Here is a 27,458-nt window from a genome sequence, read left to right on the forward strand (position 1 = left end):
CAGAGATCCACAGCTCAGGTGGGGGAATCTGTCCACAGGACAACTATTAGTGGTGCACGGCACCAATGTGGTCTTTATGGAAGAGTGGCAAGAAGAAAGCCATTGTTAAAAGAAAACCATAAAAAGTCCTGTTTGCAGTTTGCCAGAAGCCATGTTGGAGACACAGCAAACATGTGGAACAAGGTGCTTTGGTCAGAGGAGACCAAAACTGAACTTTTTGGCTAAAATGCAAAACGCTATGTGTGGCAGAGAATTAACACTGCACATCACTCTGAACACACCATCCCCACTGTCAAATATGGTGGTGGCAGCATCATGCTCTGGGGCTGCTTCTCTTCAGCAGGGACAGGGAAGTTGGTCAGAGTTGATGGGAAGATGGATGGAGCCAAATACAGGAAGGAAAACCTGTTGGAGTCTGCAAAAGACTTGAGACTGGGGCGGAGGTTCACCTTCCAGCAGGACAGCGACCCTAAACATAAAGCAGGGCTACAATGGAACGGTTTAAACCAAACATATTCATGTGTTAGAACGGCCCAGTCAAAGTCCAGACATAAACCCAATCCAGAATCTGAAAACTGCTGTTCACAAACGCTCTCCATCTAATGTGACTGAGCTTGAGCTGTTTTACAAAGAAGAATGGGCAAAAATTTCAGTCACTAGATGTTCAAAGCTGGTGGAGACAAACCCTAAAAGACCTGCAGCTGTAACTGCAGCAAAAGGTGGTTCCACAAAGTACTGACTCAGGGGGGCTCAATACTTTTGCACACCGCACTGTTCAGTTTTTATTTGTAAAAAATGTTTTGAATCATGTATAATTTTCTTTCCACTTCACAATTGTACCCACTTTGTGTTGGTCTTTCACATTAAATTCCAGTGAAATATATTTATGTTTGTGGTTGTAATGTGACAAAATATGGAAAAGTTCAAGGGCTATGAATACTTTTGCAAACCACTGTAAATGAGGGATTTACAGAGTAGCCCTTGCATAAAGTTGCATTACTGTATGTAACAGAGGTGTGAGAGTGATTCACTTTACAACAGAAAGAAAATACATTAGCGTGGTGTTCAGTTCGGAGCACAAATATTTGGCCATTGTTTGCAGCATTATTATTAAAGCCGCATGAACGGATGTTTGCTGCTGTTTTCTTTCTTTGGGGGCAGCAGAAAAATAACAGACACATTATCGCCGTGTGAAGTTTCTTCGATTGAGTTCAGCAGAGTTTCCAAATTAGTCTGTTTGTGTTCTCGGTCACTTAAAGCTGGAAGCATCGAGTCAGAGCCGAGGTCACAGAACTGAAACAGAAGCTGCTCAGCTGTTATGGATTTAAATCTCACACAGCAGTTTGCTCCATTGTTCATTAAAACTTTGAAGGAGGAATATTCTCATCACTTGGACTCAGTTGGGTAGTTTTGCATGAATCACATAAAATGTAATTGTTGTTTGTCTTATACTGGGCCGCAGTGCAGCTCCTCAGTTCATCCTGTCACACACAGCAGGTGGGCGGGACCTCACGCCCTGTGCCTGACGTGACCCACACATCATACAGGACCACGTGCAGAGAAATGCAAAGGGACGTTTAGAGCAGCCGGAGCGTTCGGTTCACAGGGATTATATTATATTTATATGCTGGTCTGTCAAACAGAGCACCTGTAGAACTGAGCTGACTGCATATAAAAATCAGTTATTTTGAGCTGTGGGTGCCTGCCATTTAAATAAATGAAGCCCCATCAGAGTAAGACGGCTAATTAGACCATAGATCTAGAATGAAATGCCAGGAGAAGGGCTAATACATCACTATTCAACAATAATTTGCTGGGGCAGTTTTTAGCCTTTGCAGTTGTGCTGAGGCCAGTCAGCAGCTCTGGGCCTGCTGCACATTTAGAGCGGTGAAGTGTGAGGGGCAGTAAAGGCTGCACTCACTGCCTTCTTAACAGAGGTCGCAGAAAAACAGTTTAAAAAGCGAGGGAGGGACTGAGCACTTCCACTCCCTCCTCTTTGAGCTGCTCTGTGGCTTGAACAAATTAAAAATTCATATCTAACTGTCAGTATTATGTAAAGAGGTTCACGCAATCAGAGCTACGCTCCTCTACGCAGCAGGCTCGGCATCCAGGAGAGTTTCCCGACACTCCGAGCCTCCATTGTCACCAAAGTTAATAGCTTTGACCGGCGCCTTGATGCTGGAAACATCCAACTTCCTTTCTGGGTCAGACTCCGTAACACGGCGTCAGCTGCTGAAACAGCTGTGTTTGCATTATTCCCTCCATTGGGGAAAAGCATCATCAGCAGGTGCTGATAAAGAAACTGAGTTGTGCCTTTTTATCTCTCTTACTGGCTTACTTTTTAAATCTATTTTTTACTGCAGGAAAAAGAGACGGGCGAGGCCACCGTGAAGGGTCTCGAGCTTTTTCTCCTCACAATAAAAAGCTTAATTCTGAGTCTGCTGCTTTTGCTAAAATTAGGCTCGGCAGCGAGAGGCTTTCTGAAAAGTTTTCCCATTCCCAGCACGAGTTCGGCTCAGACAGATCACAGATGGGACAGGTAAATGCATTCAGCCTCTGGCAGAGCAGAGCGCCCTCAGTCCCAGTCAGCAGTGCCCAAAGTGAGGCCTGTGGGCCAAAGCTACTCCCCTCCTCTGGGACGCACAATGATGCTGTATTATTCATATGCCTTATATGATGTTAACACGTTACACTCTGAGTGCATGTACTGAAAAAACTAAGACTTCCCTGCTTAACCTCAGTGGAGGGATGTTTAGCTCGTGTTAAAGAGCGATGGAAAGAAAAATATCCTTTCAAATGTGAGCAGAAATTTCAGCTTCCCAGAAAGAAAACTGACTTAAAGCGAGCCGTAATTTACCCACTGCTTTGTGGCACGTCTTCAGATAACAGGGATATGTAGGGGGTTTGCTAGGATAAGTCAAGATAGGAGCAGAATATCATTACACATTACAGAATCGGCAAGGGGAACTAATCACTTTATAGACTCCAGATATTTAGGCTTTCAGACTCAGAGGTGCAAATGCATGCTGCACAGAAAATGGAAGTTATTATCTATCCTGTACCTGCTGTGCTAATCATCAAGGGATTAGAGAATGTTAGTATATAATGGATAAATCCATAATCTTTCTGTTAATGGATATTTTTATACACATTCATGCATGAGCTGCCACTCCTGGAATTAGAGTAATGAAATTTCAGGCCTCAGTGACTAACCCCGCTCAAACACCGGCTCGGTAAAACGACACCAACACCGTCCATACTCAGAAACGTGTTGTGCTGATCTCGGGCTCGCTGGCTCATGCCAGAAAGACGCCACGTTTATTAGACATCAGCGAGACACAGCCCGAGGAGGCGGCAGCAGCAGGAAGCGTTTCATAGCAGACATCAAAGTCTTCGATATTCCTCTGGTCTTCTGTCATGCGTTCAACGCTTTCCATTCTTTATTCATGTGGAGGATCTTTTGTAACGTTATTCCCCGCAGTCCCTTTTATTCCCAGTTCGCATCCTTTTATTCTGATTCAGTCCTTTAGATTAGTTCTGAGCGCTCCTCGTTCTCAGCAGAGTCCCTCCATTTCTGCGTGTGTGTGTGTGTGTGTGTGTGTGTGTGTGTGTGTGTGTGTGTGTGTGTGTGTGTGTGTGTGTGTGTGTGTGTGTGTGTGTGTGTGTGCAAACAGATGTGTATGGCTTTGAATACCTGATGAACCGTTGAGTATCAATGATGCATAACGTTCCTCGATTTCCTTCTTCGCTCTCTGACACGGGTGACAGTGTGAGACACAGAGGGAGATATCACAGTGGGGAATTCACTGGCACCTGTTCAGTAAAGCTCTTATTTGGATGTGACCACAGCTATCGACTTCAAGCTGCATTTAGGTCCAGTCGGCTCGATTGTAAACAAAACCTGACCGCAGGAAAAATGTTCAAATGCGCGGCTTTTTGGAGATTACAGCACAAACCATACTGAGAGAGCAGACACCCACACAAACACTGCTGAGATCTCTCATAACTTTTTTTAAAATCCTGACAAAAAAAGTAGTAAAAATGTACTTCAGGGAGTTATGGATGCATCCATTCTTTGTCCAAAGTAAAACAGGAAAATGAAGCAAAGCCCGAGGATGGAGGCACTAAAGCAAAGACAGGAAAACATCAGGAATATGAGAGTAACAACCAAAACTTCACTTAACACAAGGATCAGGACAAAAGCCCTCATTCATCATGTCAGGTTTCCAAACAGCAACAGCCAGAAAGCTCAGCTGGGGTCTTGTCCAGTAACACTAACCAGCTTTATAATAAGAATGCTGCTCCATCCCTGCAGTAGAGTTCTAGACAGACCTGGAAAATCAGTGCCAAGGAGCACCGTACAGGTGGCCCATAGAGGCCCAACACCTGACCCTTACACTTTGTGTACACTAGTTTTCCTTTAGCAGGTATTTTCTGCCTTATCTTCAGTAAAGAATGAACAAAAATAAGGATTTCAGCTTCAGCTAGTATCATGTGTGCATATCCTGAATTGAACTGTTTGAGGCTATTGAAAGGTTCAAATGCAAGTAGCATACATCCCACATAAAATCCAAAAGACTAATCCAAGAAACATCTGGACAGGCAAGAAATGCACAAGGAGGATAAAGAGACAGTATGACAAAGCCTGAGGAGCTGGGTATGACTGCATGTATGTACATGAGGATAATCAGGGAGAGAGGAAACAGAAGGGGAGCAATCACAGCTGAATTCATCTGAGACTGGAGGAGGGAAGAAAAACCAGACTCAAGACTCAAGGGGAGACAAAGAACCACCAAAGTAAGGGTGGGCAGGTGTGTGTCTGTGGGTGGGTGTGTGTCTGTGGGTGGGGGGGTGTGTTTGTGGTGGGTGTGTGTCTGTGGGTGGGTGTGTGTGTGTTTGTGGTGGGTGTGTGTCTGTGGGTGGGGGGGGGGTGTTTGGGGGTGTGTGTGTGTTTGTGTGTGTCTGTGGGTGGGTGTGTGTCTGTGGGGGGGGGTGTTTGGGGGGGGGTGTTTGTGGTGGGTGTGTGTCTGTGGGTGGGGGGGTGTGTGTTTGTGGGTGGGTGTGTGTCTGTGGGTGGGGGGGGTGTTTGTGGGTGGGTGTGTGTTTGTGGGGGGGCGGGGGGGTTGTGGGTGTGTGTGTGTTTGTGTTTGTGGTGGATGTGTGTCTGTGGGTGGGGGGGTGTGTTTGTGGTGGGTGTGTGTCTGTGGGTGGGTGTGTGTGTGTTTGTGGTGGGTGTGTGTTTGTGGGTGGGTGGTTGTGTGTGTGTCTGTGGGTGGGTGTCTGTGGTGGGAGAGTGCACAATGTGCAGCTACACTGAAGCAGTGATTTTGTTTCAGCTTGTTATCACTCATGTGGTCCAATTTAGCACTATGATTGCTTCTCCCAAAGTCAGTATGCTGTACAAATCTACATTCATAAAATAAATAATAAATAAAGTTACATTATTTTCATGAAGCTGTTATTTCTAAGGGGTGAAAAGTTCCAGCCTTTGCACACAGCCTGAAGTGTTTCTAAACAGGAAACTCGGCTCTGCATCTCATTTGCTAAAATTGGAAAATGAATGCTGCTGTTGAATCAGGGGCTAATTTCGGTCGAGTGCAGGAGGTGTGCATCACAATATTCCTTTGACAGAAAAGCGAGAAATTGCAGTGGAAATTAAGCAGGTAATAGAAATCTGATGTGAGCCTCAATATTGGTATAGCCTCGCTAAGAAGATTGGTTTGTGGCTGGATCAATGAAGTCTGAAAATTAGACCTTTGAGGCTGTTTACCAAGGGTGTGTGTGTGTGTGTGTGTGTGTGTGTGTGTGTGTGTGTGTGTGTGTGTGCGCGCGCGCTCGCACTAACTAGCTGCCATTTATTCGAGAGCTTATTTTTGGACTTGGCTTTGCCAATAAGGCGTCCTGTGTGGATGCACTATCACAGCTGTGACGAAGAGTTCTCACATACAGCAAGTATAAATTATGACTGTGTGTGCAGGCATTCCTGTGTGTGCGTGTGGGTGTCCACACAGTGAAATTACCAGGATATTGAACTTGTATATCCAGGCGGAAATGAACAAGCTGCAGGAAATCTTGGAGCAGAATTTGATGTTTGTAAGCAGCCTGGAGGAAAAACACAGGGATTTATAAAGAGAAAGCAAGTAGTGGAACAAGTTTAATCAAAGATTACACTTTGAGATGCAGCCTTTCCACTGGGGAAGGGGAAATTTCTGTCCTCCAGCAGACACTTTTCTTACTATAACGAGACTTCAGACGACACCGATTTATCAGTTTGTGAAAAGCTGGTTGTGCATTAAAGATTTAAGATGGATTTATTTCTCCGGGGAGTCTGTTTAATACAAAGAAAAGCAAACTAATTACCAAACTTTAAAAACTCTGAGCCAATAATATGTGGACGTGGACGTTTGTGTGCAGAGAAATGAAAATGACCAGAATTCAGAAAACTTTGATAAAAACATGTTTTCTGTGTCAGTGAGAAAGAAAAGCAGAGACGGGGTCGGACACACACCGTCCTGAAGGTGGAGCATCAATCCAAGAAGCTTCTCCATTAATATATATATATATATATATATATATATATATATATATATATATATATATATATATATATATATATAAAGACACGCATGGGTCATTAAAAGGCAGTGTTTATAAAATGATAGATATTCTAATGATTTTCATTGCACTGATCTATTTTTTCACTGTCAGCCTATTAAATCGGATCTGTGTGTGATACAGTTACAAGCTCTCACTGTGTGTGTGTGTGTGTGTGTGTGTGTGTGTGTGTGTGTGTGTGTGGCCTCATTGTTTGCTCTCTCTCTTAAACTCCCCTCCTCTTCCTCCTTCTGCTCCACTCATCCAGATAAACCTCTTCATTATGTTCTGACTTTGCAGCTGTTGTGTTTGTGTTGTCGCCCCCCCACCGCAGCAGATGGCTGAGGGAGACACCAGTGATTAGCCTGCCTGACTACATCCCTAACTGTCAGTAATAAGCTCGCCAGGAGTCTCAGATAATACGTGGGTCTGCTGCTCGGTATCATTACGACTCCTCAGTGTCATTATCTTTGGAAGACCAATTAAGACATGGACAGAGAACTGTCTCTATTGTTGTTATTATTATTATTATTTAAGCATAATAATGATTTTAGAGATGTGCCGATTCGATTTCATGACCAATTCTGACTTTTTAAGTAGTGTAACTGGCCGTAAACATCGTTATTTGTAATAAATAAAGTTTGATTTGAGCTCAGTGTAAGTTTCTGCTCTCGCTGTGAGTCGCCTCCTCAGAGCAGAGCTGACCAGAGACAAGTTAAATAACATTAATGTAGTGACTGCAACCATTTATGTAGGAAAAGAGAGGCGCTGAGAGGGAAAGCACCACCTACACTTCTTACAGTTCACTCAAAAACCCCACCCAGTTCAGTCACCTCCACCCAGCTGTGGCAGATGACTGCCCCCCCTGAGCCTGGTTCTGCTGGAGGTTAAAAGGGAGTTTTTCCTTCCCACTGTCACCAAATGCTGCTCATAGGGGGTCGTCTGATTGTTGGGGTTTGCACCTTGAAGTGGCTGTTGTTGTGATTTGGTGCTACATAAATAAATTAGAACTGAAACTGCTGCAAACCTACAGAGAAAAGCTGCTGGTGTAACAGGAGGAAACGCCTCCTTTGCTGTTAGTTTGCTCCATGTTAGCTCTCGTGTGTCCTGCTGGAACAGAAAACATCGCTCCGACAGATTAACCAGCTTTTTGAATCAGGACCGAGTTCTGACCCACATATTCAGTTTATTGCACAAATGAAATGCAGCAGAAAATAACCTGCAGTATATTTACAGTTTTCAATAAAAGCACATTTCTGTATGTCACCACGAGCCGCCTTCCAGCTGCTGATATTTAGATTTCATGAAGGCATCACCTCCAACCAGCAGCTTCTTATGCACACACAGAGGTTTCTGCTGTGATTAACTACACTTTTAATATCTAGATATCACATGAAAACATCCTGTTATAAATACAGCATTCATGTGTAGAGTTCAGATGCATTATGGGCAGTATCCGCTTCCCTGTGAGTTTACTTATGTACATTCTGACACATTAATAAAACTGGTGCAGTGAATGAATTAAAATGTGGCCTTTTTTTATCTGGAAGCAGGTGCAGATCATTATTTTAGCTGTTTACCTCCATTTACTCTCATTTATTGAGGATTATCTCAGTTTCAGATTGGAGCAGCTGCTTCAGTCATGGCTGAAACAAAGTATCATGTTACAATTGGAGCTACTATATTTTATATAAACATTCATTTAAACAAAGCAAGCTCCATCCAGCTCTCTTTTTTTCACTTATATAATTCAGGGTTGTGCGGGGGGGGCTGGAGCCAATCCCAGCTGTCATAGGGCGAGGGGCGGAGCACCCCTGGACAGGTTGGCAGCCTCTTCCAGGTGAACTAAATGAATTATGAAAATAAATCAGCAGATGCTCCGCTGGTAGCATCTGTTGATGTGAGAGTGTAACATCAGCAGTGAATGCAGACCGAAGCAGAGCCTTTTAAGCTGCCGTATTGTGCATTGTTCACAAGCTTCCCACTCACTGTGCGTGAAACCGGCCGTGCAGCGCACTCTGGCAACAGGAGGACACGGAGCTGTCGACCCCACGCTCATCTAACCCCCCCAAACTAACTGTTTCTGTGACATCACAGAACGTTAGCAAGCCAGTGGATGAAGAGCACCTGTCAGTGAATCACCTGTCCAATGCTAAGAAGTGACTTGTTCCCTATGGACACATACGAGGACGAATGGGTTACAAGAGGGGCGCTGAGGAAGAGACATGAGAGCTGAAGGCAGACGGATGGTGCTGTCAGTGTGTGGGCATGCTATTGTTCTGAAAACAGTGGAAAGCTTTAATCTTGTTCGCTGCCTTGGCCACTTATCATCACATCAGTGGTTGTGACATACAGCTTATGGAGGCAATTAAAATAATTAGCTCCCAAAATTCAGACCCCCTCCTCACAGTGATGCCCGACTCGCACCAGAACGCAGTTTTGAAGGATGTCAGATCAGAAGCTGCCTCAGAGCCACCACATTTTTCTCAGCACTGTTTGCTGCTGGCTCTATTCCAGACAGGAAGTGGTGGGAAATGAGTGCCTTCTTTTGGAAATCTGTCCCTTTCCTCGTGACTCCTGTTCAGATGTGGAGAAGGCGTAAATAGTGTGACCTCAGTTTATCCACTGGAATACGTAATCAGCCTCTGTTATGCTTCTCTATTATTCTCTGCTGAATACATATGCAGTGAGGAGGGAGATGGAAACACACACTGTAACAGGGAAGCTGCAGCTCCAGCCTGGTGCATCTGGGGATGAGAATGGATCCCATCTTCAGTCTAACCCACAAACCCACATTAACCTTTACTTATATTTATATTTAGCTTTTTTAATTACTAGAATGTCATAACTGTTACATGGGCAGCACTGGGACCAGAGAATGGAATTTTTTTCCACTGGAAACCCCTAGTTTTAAATGATGTCTAAAGTCCTCCAAATTAAATGGCACAGCACCTGCTCCACACACATTTCTGTCTGTTTGATTCCCAGTGACATATTTTAGTATCAGCACATCAAAAATGTAATCAGCTGATGTTCCTGAGTACAACAAGTCCTCGTTACAGGGGTTGGGACTGAGGCGGGGGCAGAAGCTTCAGACAGAATCTGCAGTTCATGTGCCAAAAGAAAAAGTCCTGAAAATTTACATTGAAATGCATCATTGCTGAATTTGTTCTGACTGTATGAAAAAAAATAAAATCCAGTCAGTGTACAAATATATGTATGATCCTTCCTGTGACTGTGTCATGTTTTATAATGAGACCAGGCCCTAAATGTGGTGAAGTGACCTCTGAAATAAATATTGTCCTAAAGTTAAAGAAACCAAACTTTAACTTCAGTCTCGTCCGTCACCCCAGGAGGGGGTCAGAGCAGATTCCTGATGTAATCCCACCCCCACCTTAAACCCATCTGTCACTCCTACTGCACGCCCCCCCACACTCTGTCCTCACACATGTCCTCCACCCTCACATACTCCTCTGCCACTCCTGACTTCCTCACAATATTACAGTTCCTCTTTTGGCATCATCTGCTTTCTCTCACACACACACACACACACTTCACCAACACACACACACACATACTTAAAGCAAATATTGCCTCTGTTTTTCTCAGCATGAAGCCACACTGCTGCTCACTGATCCTCTCAGCCGAGCTTCATCAGCTCTTTCTCAGATCTTCACGGTGTGGTTCATCAGCTTCATCTCTCTGTAGTCGCTGCAGCTGCACATCAGCCTTGTTCTTGATCATCAGCACCAGAACGCTTCCTCTGCATTCCTCAGGCGTCCTCTCACTGCCCTCTCACCTCCACACCTCCACAGGTGTGCCACCTGAACCCGACCACCTTTCCTACCTTCATTACTTGTACATTTGAAGTATGTAAGATAAGATAAGATAAGATAAGATAGTGTTTATTTGTCACATGCACAGTTATACACAGTACAATGCACAGTGAAATGTATTTTGTACCTGCAACCATATATACACACACATATAAATAAGAAGAATAAAAATTAAAAAAAGTAATTCACACTATACACTATACTCTATATACTATACACTATACACACTTTTTAAATTATAATATTTACATTGTGCAATAATGGTCCAGTTAGGGCTGTCACAGAAACCTTTAAAATTAGATCAGTAAAGAGTTTTTATTGGATACACTGATTTTATCTTGAATCAAAGGGCCATGCAGCGTTCTCCTGTCTGTGCTCGTTACTGTGTACAGACTGCTGTCTGTCTACAAACACACTGCGCTGATCCTTCATGGCTTTCCTGCATTAAGCCCTCTGTTGGAGACTGAGCATCACTCTATTGACAGATGCAAATGTAATCACTCTTATTAGTGCACATGCATACACAGAAGAACAAAGCTCTGGCACACACTCATTGGTGCCCATCAGTGTGTGCTGTTGTCTGTCTCGGGGAGTTTTTAAACAGCAGCTTAAAAGCCCTGTGGCTGCTTCACAGTGTGATAATGGCTCCTATCTAGAAATGTCCTGTTCCTGTAAGGCGGTCATCATTCTCATCAATTACCTCCTCTGAGCTTTCACACACGCCGGTGGAAACACATACACTCTGAGCGCTCAGCCGGCGTTCCCGTTTGCTCCCAGCGGAGCCGCTTCTGTGCCTGCTATTCCGTGGCTCCTTGATCTCAACTTTCGCTGCTTGTTTGGATTTCATGTCGACCTTGATCCTTCTCATTTGCTTTACTCGTGTCAAGTTGTTTGTGATTCTTTGTCTCATCTCTGTCTGTTCTGTCAGACTTGAAGGGGGGGGGCTTCATGGTTTGAATTTTCAGGCTACTTAAGGTTTGTGTTTGATTTCCCTCACAAGACATTTTGCAGACTTCAAAACTGGGCCAACATTTGCATTTATTACCATGTCCTCATGCTTTTGTTTTCCTTTCCAGGTATGCAAAATTTTCTAAGCTAGTATTTAACCAGCATCTACTTTTCCCCTGACCTGTCTTCTCCCTCCCTCCACGAAACATTTCCTCCTTTTTTCTTCCTGTTTTCCTCCTAATTAGTTCAGTTACAGGTGGCTTGTTTATTTCTTACAGCACGAAAAGTGAAAATGTTTTTAAGACACGTGGAAAATTTTGCAGGTGAGATAAAAAAAAAATGTAAAAACACTTAGCATTCAAAAATTAGCCTACTTACAGTCCTCCCTGCAGCGAATGTCTAATAAGGGAAAGCCTTTGGGAATACAGGCTTCATTATAAAACTGCTGTCTGGGTTCAGCTTATTGTGAGGAGAGGACAGAGCTCTGTGATCAGGTGCAAACAAAAATGACTATCAAGGTTATCAATGACCTATTCTTGGTTTTTATTATTTATATTACATTGTAATTAAATTATATAAAATCCAGTTTTATTTATATAGCACCTTTATACAGAGCTCATGTTCCTCTGTGAGCAAGAATTCAGTTGACAGTGAGGAAGAAGACCCCCCCGTGAAACAGGAAGAGGCCTCTGTGGAGAACAACACAAACAACCAACAGGACAAAACACAAACTGCAGGCAGAGAAACATTCATGACTGCAGAGGTGGTGAAAATACACACGTTCATCACTTAAGTAGAAGTACAGATACAGATATTAGTGTTAAAAATACTCTGGTAAAAGCTGAAGTACTGATTTAACCTTTTTACCCAATAAGAGATCAGCTGTAGTGGTGCCGTGTGGGGAAAAGGATCTCTTAGGAATACGTTTCCATGATGAGCTGCGGTGGATTTTGTGTCCAGGCTGAGCTCAGCTGACCTGTGCTGCTGCTCTTTGTGGATCCAGCAGGATACGAGCAGAGCGTGACTGACAGACAGCAGAAAGCTGGGATAAAGGTGGACACAGCTGCTCTGCACCAGTCCGACAAACTTCACCACACTAACCAGTGCAGACTGCACTAACCTGCAACCTCTGAATAACAAACAGTTTACAGAAAGAGAATTCATCATGTATGTATATCTGTGCAAAGAACTCTAAAATGAATGAGGATACTAGGAGGAGAGCTTTCCTCTCCCGTCCTCCTTTCTTCCCTCTGTCTCCATCTGAGTGAATTTACTTCACAGTCTGGGAAACACAGCAGCTGTACTTCAGCTCACAGACACACACAGTGTGACAAACTGCACAGAAACAGTTTGTGTGTTTGCTGACATTCATTGAGCTGTAGCATCTGAAATTACCTGTGGCTTAAAACACATCACTCTTCTGTGCTGATGTACCTGCAGCATGAATGTCCAGCCCACTGTAACCCCTGAGTGCCATAAATGGCTCCATGTTTTTCCTCTTTCATCTCGTCGTGTGCAGTAAGCAGTGGTGATGCATACATCACTGGATACATCAAGGTTCAGACCGTCTTGATGTTTGAAGTGTTTGAAGGTGTGCAGTGATGTGTTCAACCAAAAGTTATGAGCCTGTTTTGAAAATGTGAGGAGCAGATATTTGTGTAAGAATATACTCAAACAAATACTCAGGTACGGTGCAGATACCTGCACACCTCTGGAACTGTGACACAACACCCAGGGAGTGAAAAGAGGGAAGGAGAAATACTCAGTTCATCATGGGGGGGCTGAACATAGCTGTGCATAAATGTTTGTTTCTGCTGAGGCAACAACCTGCCTGAACCTACCTGAGACAGCGGTCCATCTTACCGAGGGAGCCTCTGTTCTGTGTGATTGTTGCAGATGTCACCTTTCATTACACTGTATCAATAAAAGATGGGCATAGATAGCATGATGGGAGCCTTGGCTGGCTCTGTGAAGCCTCCAGATTAGTGTTTTTGTTTGTGCTTTGAAACCGTGTGTGAGGATCGAGGGCTTCGTCTACTTCATCTTGACCCCATGTCAAACATCTTGATACAGCGCATTATGTAAAGTTGAGGATATTATTGTTATTGTGAATTCTATTGGTCATGATAATTTAGTGTAAATTGTGTATTGTGACAGTCGTCGTTACTTAAGAAAAGTTACAGATTCAAAGAGCAGAAACGAGTGTAAATTTAATGTAGGAGCTCCATGCATCAGTCGGCACACAGCAGTATAGGAGACTGTCGCCACTTTGAGGCTCTTAAAGGTCGTGCGTGATTAAAGCTGTTTGGACAGTCCCGTCTCATCAGTGCACGTCTCTGTTTCCCAGCAGAATGTGTACTACACCAGCTCCCAGCAGCTTCACCTGGGAGTGCTGAGCCCAACGATCGACGACGACGACAACAAGTGTCTCGTGGACGTGAACAGCAAACCCAGGCTGCTGGAGTGCAGCTACGCTGCTACCAAGCACATGAAGCTCACCTGGACATTCACTCAGGTGAGCTGCGAGCAAACACAAAGATGGTCTACCAACACTGTACACGGCAGATGTCGGAGACCCCGGATGTGTGAATGTTCTTTGATCTTATGTCTTTGCTTTTTGGTATTCTGCATGTTGCTCTAACCTCCTGCTGCTTTCTGTCAGCTGGACCTCGGCTCCGCGGCTCTTGTGCTTTTCTTTTTATTAAATAATTGAGTGAGATTCGTGCTTCTTCCTCCTCACTTTGTTTCTGACTCTTTAGAGGAACCCCTCCTGGTTTTGTTACAGCACAGATCATTTTTCCTTTATTCTATGCGATTTAAAAGCACATCTACTTCAGTTGCATAACGAGCTTTCACACATCCACAGTTTCTGACTTTTAACAAGCCTTTTTATTTTTATCTTCACACTTTTAATGTTGTCTTAAAATGTGACAGATAAGTAGAGGGAGCTGGATAATTAGTAAAAGAAGACACTACGGTATTCATGCCCTTGGCATCTGGTCTGTGTGTGCTTCTTTTCTGTATGTGTGTGTGTGTAGGATGGGGGGGGGCTTTTTTCATCCCAAACATTAGACTGAATAAAGGGGGCTCACTGATCCATCGTTCAGACCCTTCCTCTCTGAAAGACACAGCACCACCTCTCCGTCCATCAGCCCTCCACTCTCCTCACTGTCTCTACTTTGACTACAGGCACTTTGGCAGGGGAATCAGCCCCTAATTAGCAGCAGCCAGATTCAGAGCTCTCACTTCCATCTTAAGTCAGAAGTCAAAGAGAGGAAACCCATTAGGCACAACCCCGCGGGGGTTTTTGAAAACTTGGTTTTCTTCATCAGAACTACGAGAAGTCAAATAAGGCCCCAGAAGTGTTAGGTGGTCTGATGGAGAGGGTGAAACGAAAAGTGGCCACTTGATCAAACTTTGACATCTCACTGAAAAAATAATTAAAAGTTGAACTGTTACATTCATATTAATGCCCTCATTTGTTTACTAGTGATGAAGTGGATATGGATTTGCACCAGTAATGACCTCATTAAGAGTCGATAATATATTCGCACCCAGAATATTTCTCAGTCCCAGAAAGTTATTTCATGTATAATCAAATTTGCAGTAGTTGTTAGTTTGTCTCCATTTATCCTTAAAAAGTAACTTCCTTCATCAAATATGTTCCAAATGGAGAAATGATGCTTTTACATTAAAAAACAATAAGTAATTATTTATGATTATACTGGCTCGGTACTTGAGTACTTGGTCAACTTCAGTACTACTTGAAGTTGACCAGCCAAAAGTCAGCCAGTCCCCACAGGCTCTCATAAAATAAAATATTAAAATCTCTCACCTCACCTGTGAAATTAAGGTGCTTATGGCCTCGTATCATCCTGCTATAAAAAGGATTTTAGTCTCTAGTTTCATTTTCCTCTTCGTACCAGTGAGGAACTCATTTTTAAAAACTCGCCTGTTTGAATTTTGCTGAGACTTAAAGTTAGAGGCGTGACTGATTTGATTGACAGGTGCGGCCAACAGCTGTCTGCTAAGCCTCGCTTCTGCTAATCTGCGTCACAGCTGGATATTTCAGTGTCCAAGAAGTTTCCTCTTCAGTTTCCATGAGGGAAAATCTGTTTTTCAGTCTGTTACATATAGATATCAGCATCTGTGCACACGAGCAGTTTATTGTTGTAGTTTGGCCAAGTTAGCAAGCGTTAGCTGAAGACTCGACGTCCACCTCTCTAAATGTGATAACTTGTGGGTCTAAAAAAACAACATGATTGCAGCTGATATACTAACTTTGAAGCCTGAAAATATGGAGTTCACAAACCGGCGGCTGACATCACGAAGCTGTGGCCATCTTTTATATACAGTCTCTGGTTAACGCCTGAAATTTGTGCTTCTCAGTTTCACAAACTGACCACATTTAATCCATGTGGTACAGAACACATACTACACCAGGACAAAATGATACAGAGCTCCATCCTCCATCCAAAAGGTCGCATCTGGACCAACATGACTAGCAGTTAATCTAATATTAGAACTTTCTGAAATGAAATTAATAATTGATTATATTCATGTATGAAAAATCAAACACTGAGCTACAATTATAGACAAGAAATGCAAAGTTTGATCAAAGATTTGTTGCCAGGAGCTCTACCTTTCACATTACATGTAGTCAAAAAGCCTCTAGTTCTAAAATATTATTTAATTCCATCTTTGAGCTATGATACATCCATATATTGTATACTCGTGCTCTTCTTCACATGTTGCAGGTGTGCGTTGTTAGAGCTGAGGTCTTGCACTAACACAGAAAAACTAAACAAACCCAAATGAAGAAGGTGCCTGTCATACATGATGCTGTTTATGCTTGTCGGCTAATGCAAGCGACCTCAGATCATACGCAGCAGAGCGTGCATTATCCCACCATGTTTCCACCACAGGACTATGCATCGTTTCATGCTAGAAACCACGCTGTTACTGTCAGCCCCGCGCTCGCCTCAGGGGGGACACTAATGCCCATTAGCTTCCACAGTGACCTAACAGCTATTTCTGATGTAATCAAGAAGGCTGTTTTTATTGTAATAATGCTGAAAATAGCAGCAGAAATGCAGCAGCTATAACCATGAGGGTGCTGACACTGTTAGTCAGCATCAGGGCACCACAGATACATTTATTTGTGTTTGTTATGTATTTATGATGTTTGACATGGACGGCATGAAGAGCGCAGGTTCAGAGAAACAGCTCGGGTTTTTGAAGACAAACGTCTTCCCTGCGCAGAACGAGATGAAGTTTAAACAAAGGGAACAGAGGGAGGGATACAGAAGAGTCTGACAAGGGAAGGAGAAAAGATGAAGAAAAGGCAGGACGGGAAAATGAAAGAACAGCAGCAGCTCGTGGCAATGCTAGAAAGAAGGGGGTGAAGAAGAGAAGCAGAGACAGAGTGAGGCAGCAATTCATGTGAAGTGGGCAGTCAGTATTTGTGAATTATTGATAAGTAGATCTTTTACAATATTGAACTGAGCTTAACCCTGAGGGAGCAGCCATCGATACAGTGAAACAGAGAGAGCGTGTCTGGAAGAAAAACAGAAAATCCTGCAGGCGGGATTTTGTGATGAAGGCGAATTTAAGCTTTTTATTTTGTTGCTCTGCTTTTATTTGTCCTTTTATGGGCCCCACTTACCTTGGGGTAACCAGTAAAAAGTTTCATTTGGAAAAGCAAAGCCAGTGGCCAATGTTCTGTTCAGTGACTGCAGAACTCCGAGAGCTTCCTGAGGAAGACTTTCAGATGAGACAGGAAACAGCGCTTCTTCATCACACACCGTATCCATCCAGACTGAACACATGTACTGACAAACAGTTATTATTTACTCAGTGATCATGTTGCATTTCTGGTGCAGATTCATTCTATATAATCTCAGTGTTGTCAGATCTTGATCAGTTCATTACAATCAGCCGTTTGTATCTCCTCATGTTTCCTTTACTCCCACAAATCCAGCTGGAGCTTCACTCAGTAACATTTCAGAAACTTTTCATTACTTTTGATTTTAAGGCTGTTTCTGGACTTACTGTCATGTTTACTAACATTTAATGACTAGATTCTCCATCCCTGCCATCCTCATCTGCTCCATGCATATTCTGTAACAAAAACAGCATGAAAAAGCAAAAGCATGGATTGTGTGGAGGACTCAGTGCAGCTGAGCCGGAGGTATTTCCAGGGTCAGTCACATCGTTTGGTCCTTCTCATCATGTCACAAAGCAAAGAGACGCCTTCTTCTAACATAGATTTTCAGTATGAGGAAGAACATGACCTGCTAAAGGAGGCTGGTCACTGATGGTAACCTTTTCTGTCAGGGTTGGGTTTTAAACCTGGAGATTAGTCGTGGTTTGTGTGTTTGTGTGCACTCGTTCACACATAAAAAGACAAACTTACGCCCTCTGCTTCTCTGACTTTTACCTGGTTACCACAGTTCTGTTTCTAGTTTCAGTTACAGGTCCAGCGATGCTGTCTAACCAACAAGCACTTTAGCTTACAGACTCCACACATCAGCGTCAGCTGCTCATTCTGCTGGACTAACCTGCAAAAACTGAAGGAACATTTACTGACCTGTTATATGCTGACAAAGCATGTGAACAGGTTAAATAAGTGAAGCTGTTGCAGCACGTGTGCGGTGGGTAGGCGGATGGATGAGTGTAACTAGCACAGAGAGGTGTGTTCAAAATACCACTGTTTTGTTGTTGCTAACCATGCAGTGACCATAGAGAGCCTGTTCTGTTGTTCTCTGTGAAGAATGAGTCATGGCTCACCGCATTAATAATGTAAGAGTACAGAACCTTTGTATTTAAACAGGAACAACAGGATTTATCAGGCTGATTGTGACCTTCAGTAAAACAAAGCCCACGGCCGTGTCCCCCTCCTGCGGGTCAGGAGACGGTCGTTCATGTTGGAGGAGGTCTTGGATTTATCAGCTTTTTCACTGAGAGCAGCAGCCTGTTGGTGTAGCAACAATGAAGTGCCCACGTGTGGGTGTAGCGTTGTTGAAAAAGTCCTGTCTGGTGTCTGTTCTTCTTGTCACAAAGACACAGTAATGTGCAGCTATAGAAAGGGATCCATCAATAAATATCCAAATATCACAAAACAACAAGTTTTCATCAGGAGATGATCTTGAATTTATGGCAGATTGAGAGCGTCTGTGATGCTGTTGTTAATACAGAGTCTGTCACAAAGAACTGTTGCTGTTCTGCTTGTGTAAAAACTAAATGGGTGTATTTTAGCATGAAAAGACTGGAGTAATTCACGCCTGCTGCTGCAGTATTCTGGGCTCTTTGTGCATTTATTCACCACATCCTTTGAGGTGAATGATTTGATGATTGAGCGTCTGGCTGACAGACTGTCTGACCTGCCAGCCCAGCCCCCTGACTGGCTGTTTGATGGCTTTCTGGCTGACTGGCTCCCTGACCGACTGATTAACTAGTGTTCCCGCCTTAATAGCAAGGAATCAATAGTGCGGTCCAACTCTGCACTCTGCAGAATGACAGGCAGGCTCACTGCAGCATTGAGGACAAGGTGCTGGATAAATGCCAGATACTGTTCTGTGTGTGTGCACAGGGGAATGTGTGATTCTGCATGTACACTAACTCCTGTGTACTTAGTCTTAGCTGCAGAGGTGGCGGATAGACTGTTAAGTACAGTCTGCTTCTGCTGTGCCATATACACTAAAAGGCATCACATGAAGACTACTGTGATTGCTTTCTCCTGCTATAATGTCCCATTAGCAGCTCACTGCAGAAGATGATGGAAAAGCTGAAAGTGTCAGTCCCAGTCTAGCAATTTGTCAAGCTTAGAATTGTAGTAATATTGCATGTAATATTTGGGCTGCTATACCCTGTCCAAGTATTGCTGCATCTGTATCTGCAAACTACTTTGCAACCCACCTGCACCCCAGCTTCTCCTTTCATGCTTTATCACCAATGCCTGCTCTGCTCTGCTCTGTCATGGGGATCTTCCTGCTCCTCCTGCCGCCACCCTTGGGGGTGGTCACAGAGCAGAGCCATAACACCAAATATTAATTACTGCAGCCAAACTGATGGTAGTTCAATTCCTGCTCTTCTTATAGGTTTGTTTTACTCTTCAGTGTCTTTCTTTAGCTGCTAAACCCTCCTCTATGTTCAGCTGCTTTTTAAAAGAAGGTAAAACATGACTTAGACTTGCTGGAATTGTAAAGTCAATGCTGCTGGGTGAGGGGGGGTTTGGTGCTCTTTGGATACCTCAGGTGGTCTTTGGTTATTCCATCCTCAGGACCATTTGTATTGGGGGGTTAAGCTGAACACTTAAACAGGTTTTGGAAAATAAGGTAGTGTCATTTTGCACAAACTGCAGAGTTTCTTGAACTGGGGGATAAAGCTGCTGGTCACTGTGAGAGTCCTTTACACTGTTGGCTGATCTGTTTTTAAGGTTTGATAAATCTCCAGTGGACTTGCATTAATGTTTTCTGTTATGCAGATTAAATAAACTGTTTTTTAGGCGGTTTTCTCTAGAACTGCTCAGTGGTGCCAGTGATGTGCATGATCAGTCAATTTAATGATGAAACACTGCTGATCTCACTGGTCTTTAACAAAAATACTCTTTCAAAAATTATTATGTGTAAGATGTTATGCAGTAAGAACGGCTTCCTGACAGCCGCCCGTCCACTGAGAGCATTTCTGATGAGGCTTCGGTGAACAGTAGGTGGATCAGCTGAAGAGATGATCTCTCAGGTCCTTTTTGAGGTCTTTGCTGGATTTGTTGCTCTTTCTTCAGGACATGACTTTCAGATCCTGTTTATCTGCAGTGGATAGTTTTTTAGGCCTGATGTTTCTGCTTTTGTCCTCCACTTTTTGTTTGCTCAAGGACACACCTCACACCATGCTGAGATATGCCAAGCTTTTGGCTAACAGCTCTTTGGGAATAAAATACCAGAACTGGCAGGTCCCACCCTGGCCCCCTGTGCTTTTCACAGATGAGAGCAGGTTCATCCTGAGCACATGTGACAGATGTGAAAGGGTCTAGAGAAGCTGTGGAGAACGTTATGCTGCCTGTAACATCGTCCAGCATGACCAGTTTGGTGGTGGGTCAGTGAAGGTCTGGGGAGACATTTCTATGGAGGGACACACAGACCTCTACAGGCTAGGTAACACCACCCTGACTGCCATCAGGATGAAATCCTTGGACCTGTCAGACCCCACACTGCTGCAGTGGGTCCTGGGTTCCTCCTGGTGCCTCATGTGGTGAGAGTATGCAGGAAGTTCCTGGAGGATGAAGGAGCTGATACCACTGACTGGTATCACACCAAACTGATTCTTGCTCTAGGGCAGCTGGGATGCCGCAGCAGGATGAACAGCTGTATGAATGTGTGTTAATAAAGTCTATAACAGCCAGGAAGGAAAGCTGGCAAATATGCTGACTGTGTGAGTTTTTACAGCACGAGAGGATCCGACTGTGTGTTTGTTAAATGAATATAGATATTTCTGTGGCCTGGAAGATTATTTTAAACTTATTCTTTGAGTTGAAATCAAAGCAAGTACAGAAGGAATGTAAAAACCATTCAGATTATAAAATATATTTAAAAAATGGTTCATAAAATATAAAAACTAAATTCTAATTTGATACAATGTCAGCAAGTAGGATACAAGGCTTAGGTTCCCTGTTTCAGCCACCAGAGGGAAAGAAGGAACAAAGCTGCTCCAAATAATCGGCACACCAACGTTTCACAGTCTGTGCGTCAAGTGTTGGCACTATTTTCCAGGTTGGTCAGTGGGTGTATATATATATATATATATATATATATATATATATATATATATATATATATATAAAAAAAGCTTTGAGCGTAAACTGCTCTGGGGTGGGTTAGGTTTGCAGCATAAGTTACCATGGCAGTGAAAGTGAGCTCAGGCATCATAACCCTGAAAATCCAGGATTAATCTGACCTTTCCTCACCGAGCCCCAAATCCTGCTTTAAATATAACAATAAGGGAACAGAAAACCAAAACATCACAGAAAGCACATTCGCTGATATCTGGGGGTGTGGGTGAGGAAGAGTGCCAGACACGAAGCATTAGTTAGTAAATAAGCAGTGATGTAGTCACGCTTTAAGCATAATAAACACAATGATAGAATTACAGTAAAGTTCTCCTTAAACAGGTCGATGCTTTTACTGGATATTTTTATTCTTCCTTGCATAAAGATGCTCTATAGAAACATGTTTGTTCCCTTGTGGCTCTGAAATAGTCACACATAGTTACCCCGAGGTTTGATGAGAAGCCTTAGAGGTTACTAATTCTGAGCTCAGCCCAGTGCTACAGGGACCAGGCTGGGGTCAGTGTGAGGTCAGGTCCATGTGTCTGCCCCAGTCTCTGCCAGTCTTTATACCAGACCATATAGGTGTGTGGAGGTGCTGCATGTGAAAGCATGTACACTTTGATCACGCTTACATATCGGCAGTCTTGCGCATCATCAGCAGATGATATTCGGGCAAACAGCTCGGTGCTGAAGCAGCTGTGCACACAGAAAAGCAAGCAAAGAGAATCGATACCTTTTCAGTGAGCTGAAAGCCTCAAAGAGAGCGCTGTGTTAGTGCTGCGCACAGGTCCGCTTTGTTTATGATGTAGTCAGGCACTCGAGAACAGCACGCAGGGTTAGCAGTGTGGTTAGAAACACTAAAACACCGCTGTACGCTCAGCGCTCTCCTCGGGCCGCTCCTGATGACCGAGCTTTGTGTTTGTGTATGTAATCCTGGGAGGTGCAGAGCATATTGATTTCAAAGCATGGCAGACTTCCTAAAGCACACAAATGGTTCAGCCTCCTCTCTCACTGTGCTCAGGCTCATTAAAGCGTATTACTGTTGCTTGCAATATAACTAAGGACCTACTTTAGGTGCCAGCGGATTGTTCAAGGAACTAAGACGCACAAGAGAAAGGAGAGGGTAGGGGCTCATATTCAAACACAGGAGAACAAGCCTGTTATTGCAGCTGGCATTGTTTGGAGCAATGTGCACACATGCAGATGCACACAAGCCCCCCTCTCTCAGGTCAGATCCCTTCACTCTGCTTTATTGGCACAGATGTCACACAGCAGCATTGCCAAATAACCATTAATTAAACAGTAAAATGGCCATTATGTAATATACATGTCTTGAATCCAAGAAATTGAGTCATTTGGGCAGAATGGATTCAAACTATTGAAGTATTAGCTTCTTTGTATAGTTACCATTTTAAAATATTGCTGGGCATAAACTTACTGTACATACTCACACACATTTCTAACAAAACACTACCAATAAACAGGCTCAAAGAAGAGCAGCGGTAAATCTGCCTGATATGTTCTGCCTTTACAGATTAGTTATATGAACTGTATTGTGTGTTTGGTAAATAAGGTGCCTCTAATAAGGTGAACCTTTAAAGTGGACTCTCTACAGTATTAAACCGACTCTGATTTCTGATTACAGAATTCCAACCCCAAGGTCACAATCTGCTGGATATACCTGACAGCTGTAAACTGGATCATAATTTTTACAGCAGCTGGTAAACTGCATGTTGTAAAAGCTCCAGAAGCTCAGAGTTTCATTTAAAAGGTTCCTGCGTGTTAACCCATGAAAAAGGGGGGGTGCTGAGGATGGTGCATTTAATACATGTGGTCCGTTCCTCCGTGCTCTGGGATGTGGCTGTTCTTCCATTCATATAAAGTGAATTTACTCTTTTATGTGTCTACATTTTGTTTCTTGGCAGCAAACACAGTATAGCACAATATCAGTTCATTAGCAGTCGCATGTCTTTAGCCTTGATTCAAACTCCAACTCAGTTATTTAAGTGTGTTTGAATGGGCTGATGTAGTTAGACCTGTCACAAGATCTGAGAACAGTGATGGCTGTAGATGGTGGTAGATGGCTGCTAATTAATGCTATGCAACTGACTAATAAAATTTCAGTTTACCAAAATTGAAGCATAAACTGAAGCACTTGGGAGGCCTGTAGCACACAGGAATCCGTATTTTGTGTCATTACACATAGACAAGAGGGGCCAGTTCAGTGAGTCCTACTAAAGAGGTGAGGCTGCAGCTTCCTGTGTTGTCACACATGTGATTCAAAGCAGCCATGGTCCTAACTTTACGCTTTAAGAACATCCAAATACATAGTTACTGTAAGTAATATTAATATGCAGGGGGAATTAAACACAAAGGCCAGGCTGTAAAAATATTAACTGCACTGCTGAAATCGGGCATTTTAACACTGCCGGATTGACTCGAGTGGCCATTAGAGGAACTGCAGTTTTTGACACTTGTGCACCGGCGGCAGTAACACCAAGTAGAGCGTCACAAGTCCTGCCGTCTAACCCAGGACACTTTGCTGGATGCTGTATACTGAGATGTTCCTCACCTTGCTTCTCTCTGTCTCTGCAGGGTGGTCCCATCCAAAACATTGAGTCACAGCGCTGTCTGGAGCTGGTGGAGAGCAGACAGTCAGAGTTCAGTTTCCAGCTGGCCATTCAGGACTGCACGGGTCAGAAATGGACCATCACTAACATACTGACTGTCCTGCCTCAGTGAACCCAGTGACACCTTTCATGTGATGGACGGGTCCAGGAAGTCAGATCAAGTACAACTGAGGAAGGTTGCCACCTCAAACTGAAAAACTGAGCTGACCCAGACCCGGGATGGACTGTCACAGATGCACATAAAATGAATTAGAGTCCAGTTTGAGATGCACTAACACGCTGACTTCAGCATCAAACTAAGAGCCCAAAAAATGAATTTCAGTGCTGGACCTATTTTTAAGGAAAAGATGTGCTTCAATCAGACACGGACCATCAGTAACTTAATAACCATTTTATACCAATGACCTGCGAGAAGAGACACTCACAGATGGAGCCGGAGCTCTTAACACTCCCCACTCTGCCATGGAAATGAGAAATATAGCTACTTGTTCCAGAAGACAGGCTCATGAAATCATGTAAGCAGTCTGGTTATTGCAGGAGCAGGTCTGTGTTGTATTCTGGCTCTCAGTTGGTAGTTTAAGATCAGGCCTGAGCTGCCACAGTCTCATCGCCCATAACAAATTGAGTGAGTGTATCCAATATGTTTGTGTGCAGATGGATGGATGTAAGGTGAGTGACTGTACCAGAAAATATAAAGCAAAGAGGCTGCTGTGTTACTGACATTTGATTTTTAGGACAGGTTTTGAATCATTACTGCAGGCAGCACAGGTGCTGTATTTCCTGAGTGTCTCTGAAAAGGAGACGGTCTAATGAAGAATAACCATGTAGTGATTGAAACTGGCACTGTGATAGAAACAGCATCACTCAGAGGTTTCAGAGTGGGCTTTCAGATTAATCGCTTTAGAAGCAAAAGCACCTATCATCGTGGCATTTATGTGAACTTAGATTCATCCAGGAAAGAAGATTTTAGATTTCTCTTGTGCCGCCTGGGCAAAGGAGTGGGAGTGATGTGGATCCTGTTTGTGTAGGAGAGGATGGAGCGCCTCAGTCCCAGGCATCGGACCACCACGACCTGGAGCAGTGACCACTGCTAATTTCATCACATGGAGGAAACACCAACTAACTCTCAAATGTCCTCAGAATTTAAATTTTCAGGTTTGATTTGCTAATCCAGTGTTCACTTATATTTTCTATTAAAATCCAAAATGATGTCTCGAGGCCCGTTCACTGCCAGAAACAATAATCCCTTTGAATCAAAATGTGTCCTGATAGTCTGATAGTCTAAATACAGTCAGAATAACCATGAAAATACTGCCTGGATTTACTGAAGAGACGCAGTGGAAGGAGTTTAATGTTTAAACAATCCTGTTTTAGTTTAGTTTTAGATAGTTTTTATCTAAAAAGTGTTTAGAGCTCAGCTACACATGTTCCTGGTTCTGCTATTCTAGTGTAACTCTGCAGATTTAATGGGGGGCTTCAGACTGGGGGGTAGACCCATGCAGGTCAGCCCTTCTCTGGGTAAACGGTCTGTTTCCTCTGAGCTCTGATTCGTGGCTGCTCGGCTCCGCCTCGTCCCGCTCAGGGTCTGAGTCTTTATCCTCACCCTGGTCTGAAATTTAGTCATCATGGAAATGAACTGGGAATGAGCTCAGACTGGTAGATCTATGGGAGATTATGACCCGCTCTCATCAACAGTTTATTGTGATTGATCTGATTGACTTTAGCATAAAATCTAAAGGATCCCCTCCAACATGTGTGACAAGTGTAATCGCACACTAAAACCCGAGAACAGCAGCGCAGCAGACGTGTCCTCAGTGTCGCCGCCTGCTTTTAAAGAGCTGCGTCTTATAGCAGAGAGGCACTGATCCATAAAGGTGACTGCTGAGGTCAGCTCGGGTCTCAGTCACACCTAAACCGAGGACTTCCTGAGGTGACCGAACCCGTGGATAAATGTTCTGGAGAATCAGATCTCTCTGCTCATGAAAACTGACTTACAGTACGTAAGTTTATCACAGCATGCCGGCAGTACTCCCACACAGCTGTCCAAAGATATCTAATCAAGGAAAATAATTGAAAATGCCTGTGTAGGTGTAACATAAATATGCAGAACCTCAGATATTTATTATCCTATTTCAGCAGCTTCCTCCCTTCCTTTTCAATTTGAAAGCTTTTCACCAAGAAAGCAGCGTTCCTTCGCCGGGATCCAGAGGTCACGACTACCTGCTCACTTTATGCTGCATGGATGAAAATTCATCCTTGGATAGTTGTTCATTCAGAATACACAAAGAAAAAGAAGTTAAGGTATGAAAAGGTCACAATAAAATGGAAAAATTGGAGTTATATGAATTCACAAGTACAGCTGTGGTCAGGAGTTTCCATCCTGGGCATGAATGTCATAAGTTTGGGCTTTTTCTTTCTCCAGGTTGGATGATTGTACACCTTTAATGACTTTAAAAACATTTATGAATTGGATTTATTGAGGATTTTCTCTGATCCACACAAGGTCAAAAGCATCCATACAGACTCAGATATACATACACTCACTGAAGTCCTTTAATAGGGGTGCCGAAGGCCTTTTAACTTCTCATTAGAGCTCGTCATGGACTACAACTGCTAGTTTCTCTTTGCAGCATAGAAAGTTTTTGTCTGACACTCACTGGACTCAGAACAATTGGGAAAGTCCAAGGAAGTCCAAGAAGCTCTGAGAAGGAGAACGGCAGGTTTACATCAGCTGGAAAATGTCTCTGACATTTCTGCACAACTGCAGGTTCAAACAGCTGTATGAAAGTATTCACATGTGTCTGCACTTTTCCACGGTCTGGAAGAAGACCCAAACTGTCACCCTCAGCTGAGGGGAAATTGGGTAGGATGTTATAGAGAAAATCCTAAATAAATTCAGGCTTCCACCCTGGAAAAAGAACCGTTGGAGGAAATCAATAAAAGCCCCAAATTACCCTGAGATCCATCCCCATGATGAGTGTTTATAAACTTATGACCACAACTCTAAATGCAGTTTGCAGGGCTGGATATACTGTTTATGCAATCAAAGCAACACGTGAAATATCAAAAGCACTCTCATGAAAACAGGCTGATCACTTCCTGTTTAAAAAGTGTCGGTTCACACATCGTATTTAAAGAGCAGTTGTTCCTCAGTCAGGAGGAGAATCTTTGTGAAAATCATTTTCCATATATCTTTCTGATGTGGGTGGAACAGTGGTTAGCACTGTTGCCTCACAGCTAGGAGGTCCTGGGTTTGAATCTGGCCTTTCTGTGTGGAGTTTGTGTGTTCTCCCCATGTCTGCGTGGGTTCTCCGAGCACTCCAGCCATAGTCCAAACAAATGCAGGCTCCACCCCCCCACCCACATGACCTGGATGGATGATGGATGATGGATGGATGGATGGATCTTTCTGACCTTTAAAATAGTCATTTCTACTTTTTCACTCTTTTAGAGAGTTCAGTTTCTTTGAGGTTCTGGTCCACAGTCAGTCTTTTTTGGAATCATATTAATATATATTAAAAAAATCAATATATCAGCCACCTTCATTGTTTGCTCACAATGTGCAAAAATCAGTGAAGTTTGATCTCTCGAAGCCTCAGGCAGCGTAAAGCTCAAAGCTGCCTCGCA

At 43.4% G+C, this 27,458-nt stretch overlaps 1 protein-coding gene across 2 annotated transcripts in view; it reads left to right on the plus strand.

The window, feature by feature from the left end:
• The window catches only part of LOC115782318 (polypeptide N-acetylgalactosaminyltransferase 18-like), a 213,830-nt gene extending 187,793 nt beyond the window's left edge, over positions 1 to 26,037 (plus strand). The window contains exons 10-11 of one of the 2 annotated variants that reach the window (XM_030732430.1): positions 13,726 to 13,893; positions 23,797 to 26,037. In XM_030732430.1, the coding sequence (XP_030588290.1) occupies positions 13,726 to 13,893; positions 23,797 to 23,943 (315 nt within the window). In that variant the 3' untranslated portion in view covers positions 23,944 to 26,037. The remainder of the gene's footprint in view (positions 1 to 13,725; positions 13,894 to 23,796) is intronic. The other variant, XM_030732431.1, reaches the window with a different exon arrangement.
• Positions 26,038 to 27,458: the final 1,421 nt, after the last annotated feature.

This window comes from Archocentrus centrarchus, chromosome 6 (assembly GCF_007364275.1).
Source record: "Archocentrus centrarchus isolate MPI-CPG fArcCen1 chromosome 6, fArcCen1, whole genome shotgun sequence".
Lineage (NCBI taxonomy): Eukaryota > Metazoa > Chordata > Actinopteri > Cichliformes > Cichlidae > Archocentrus > Archocentrus centrarchus.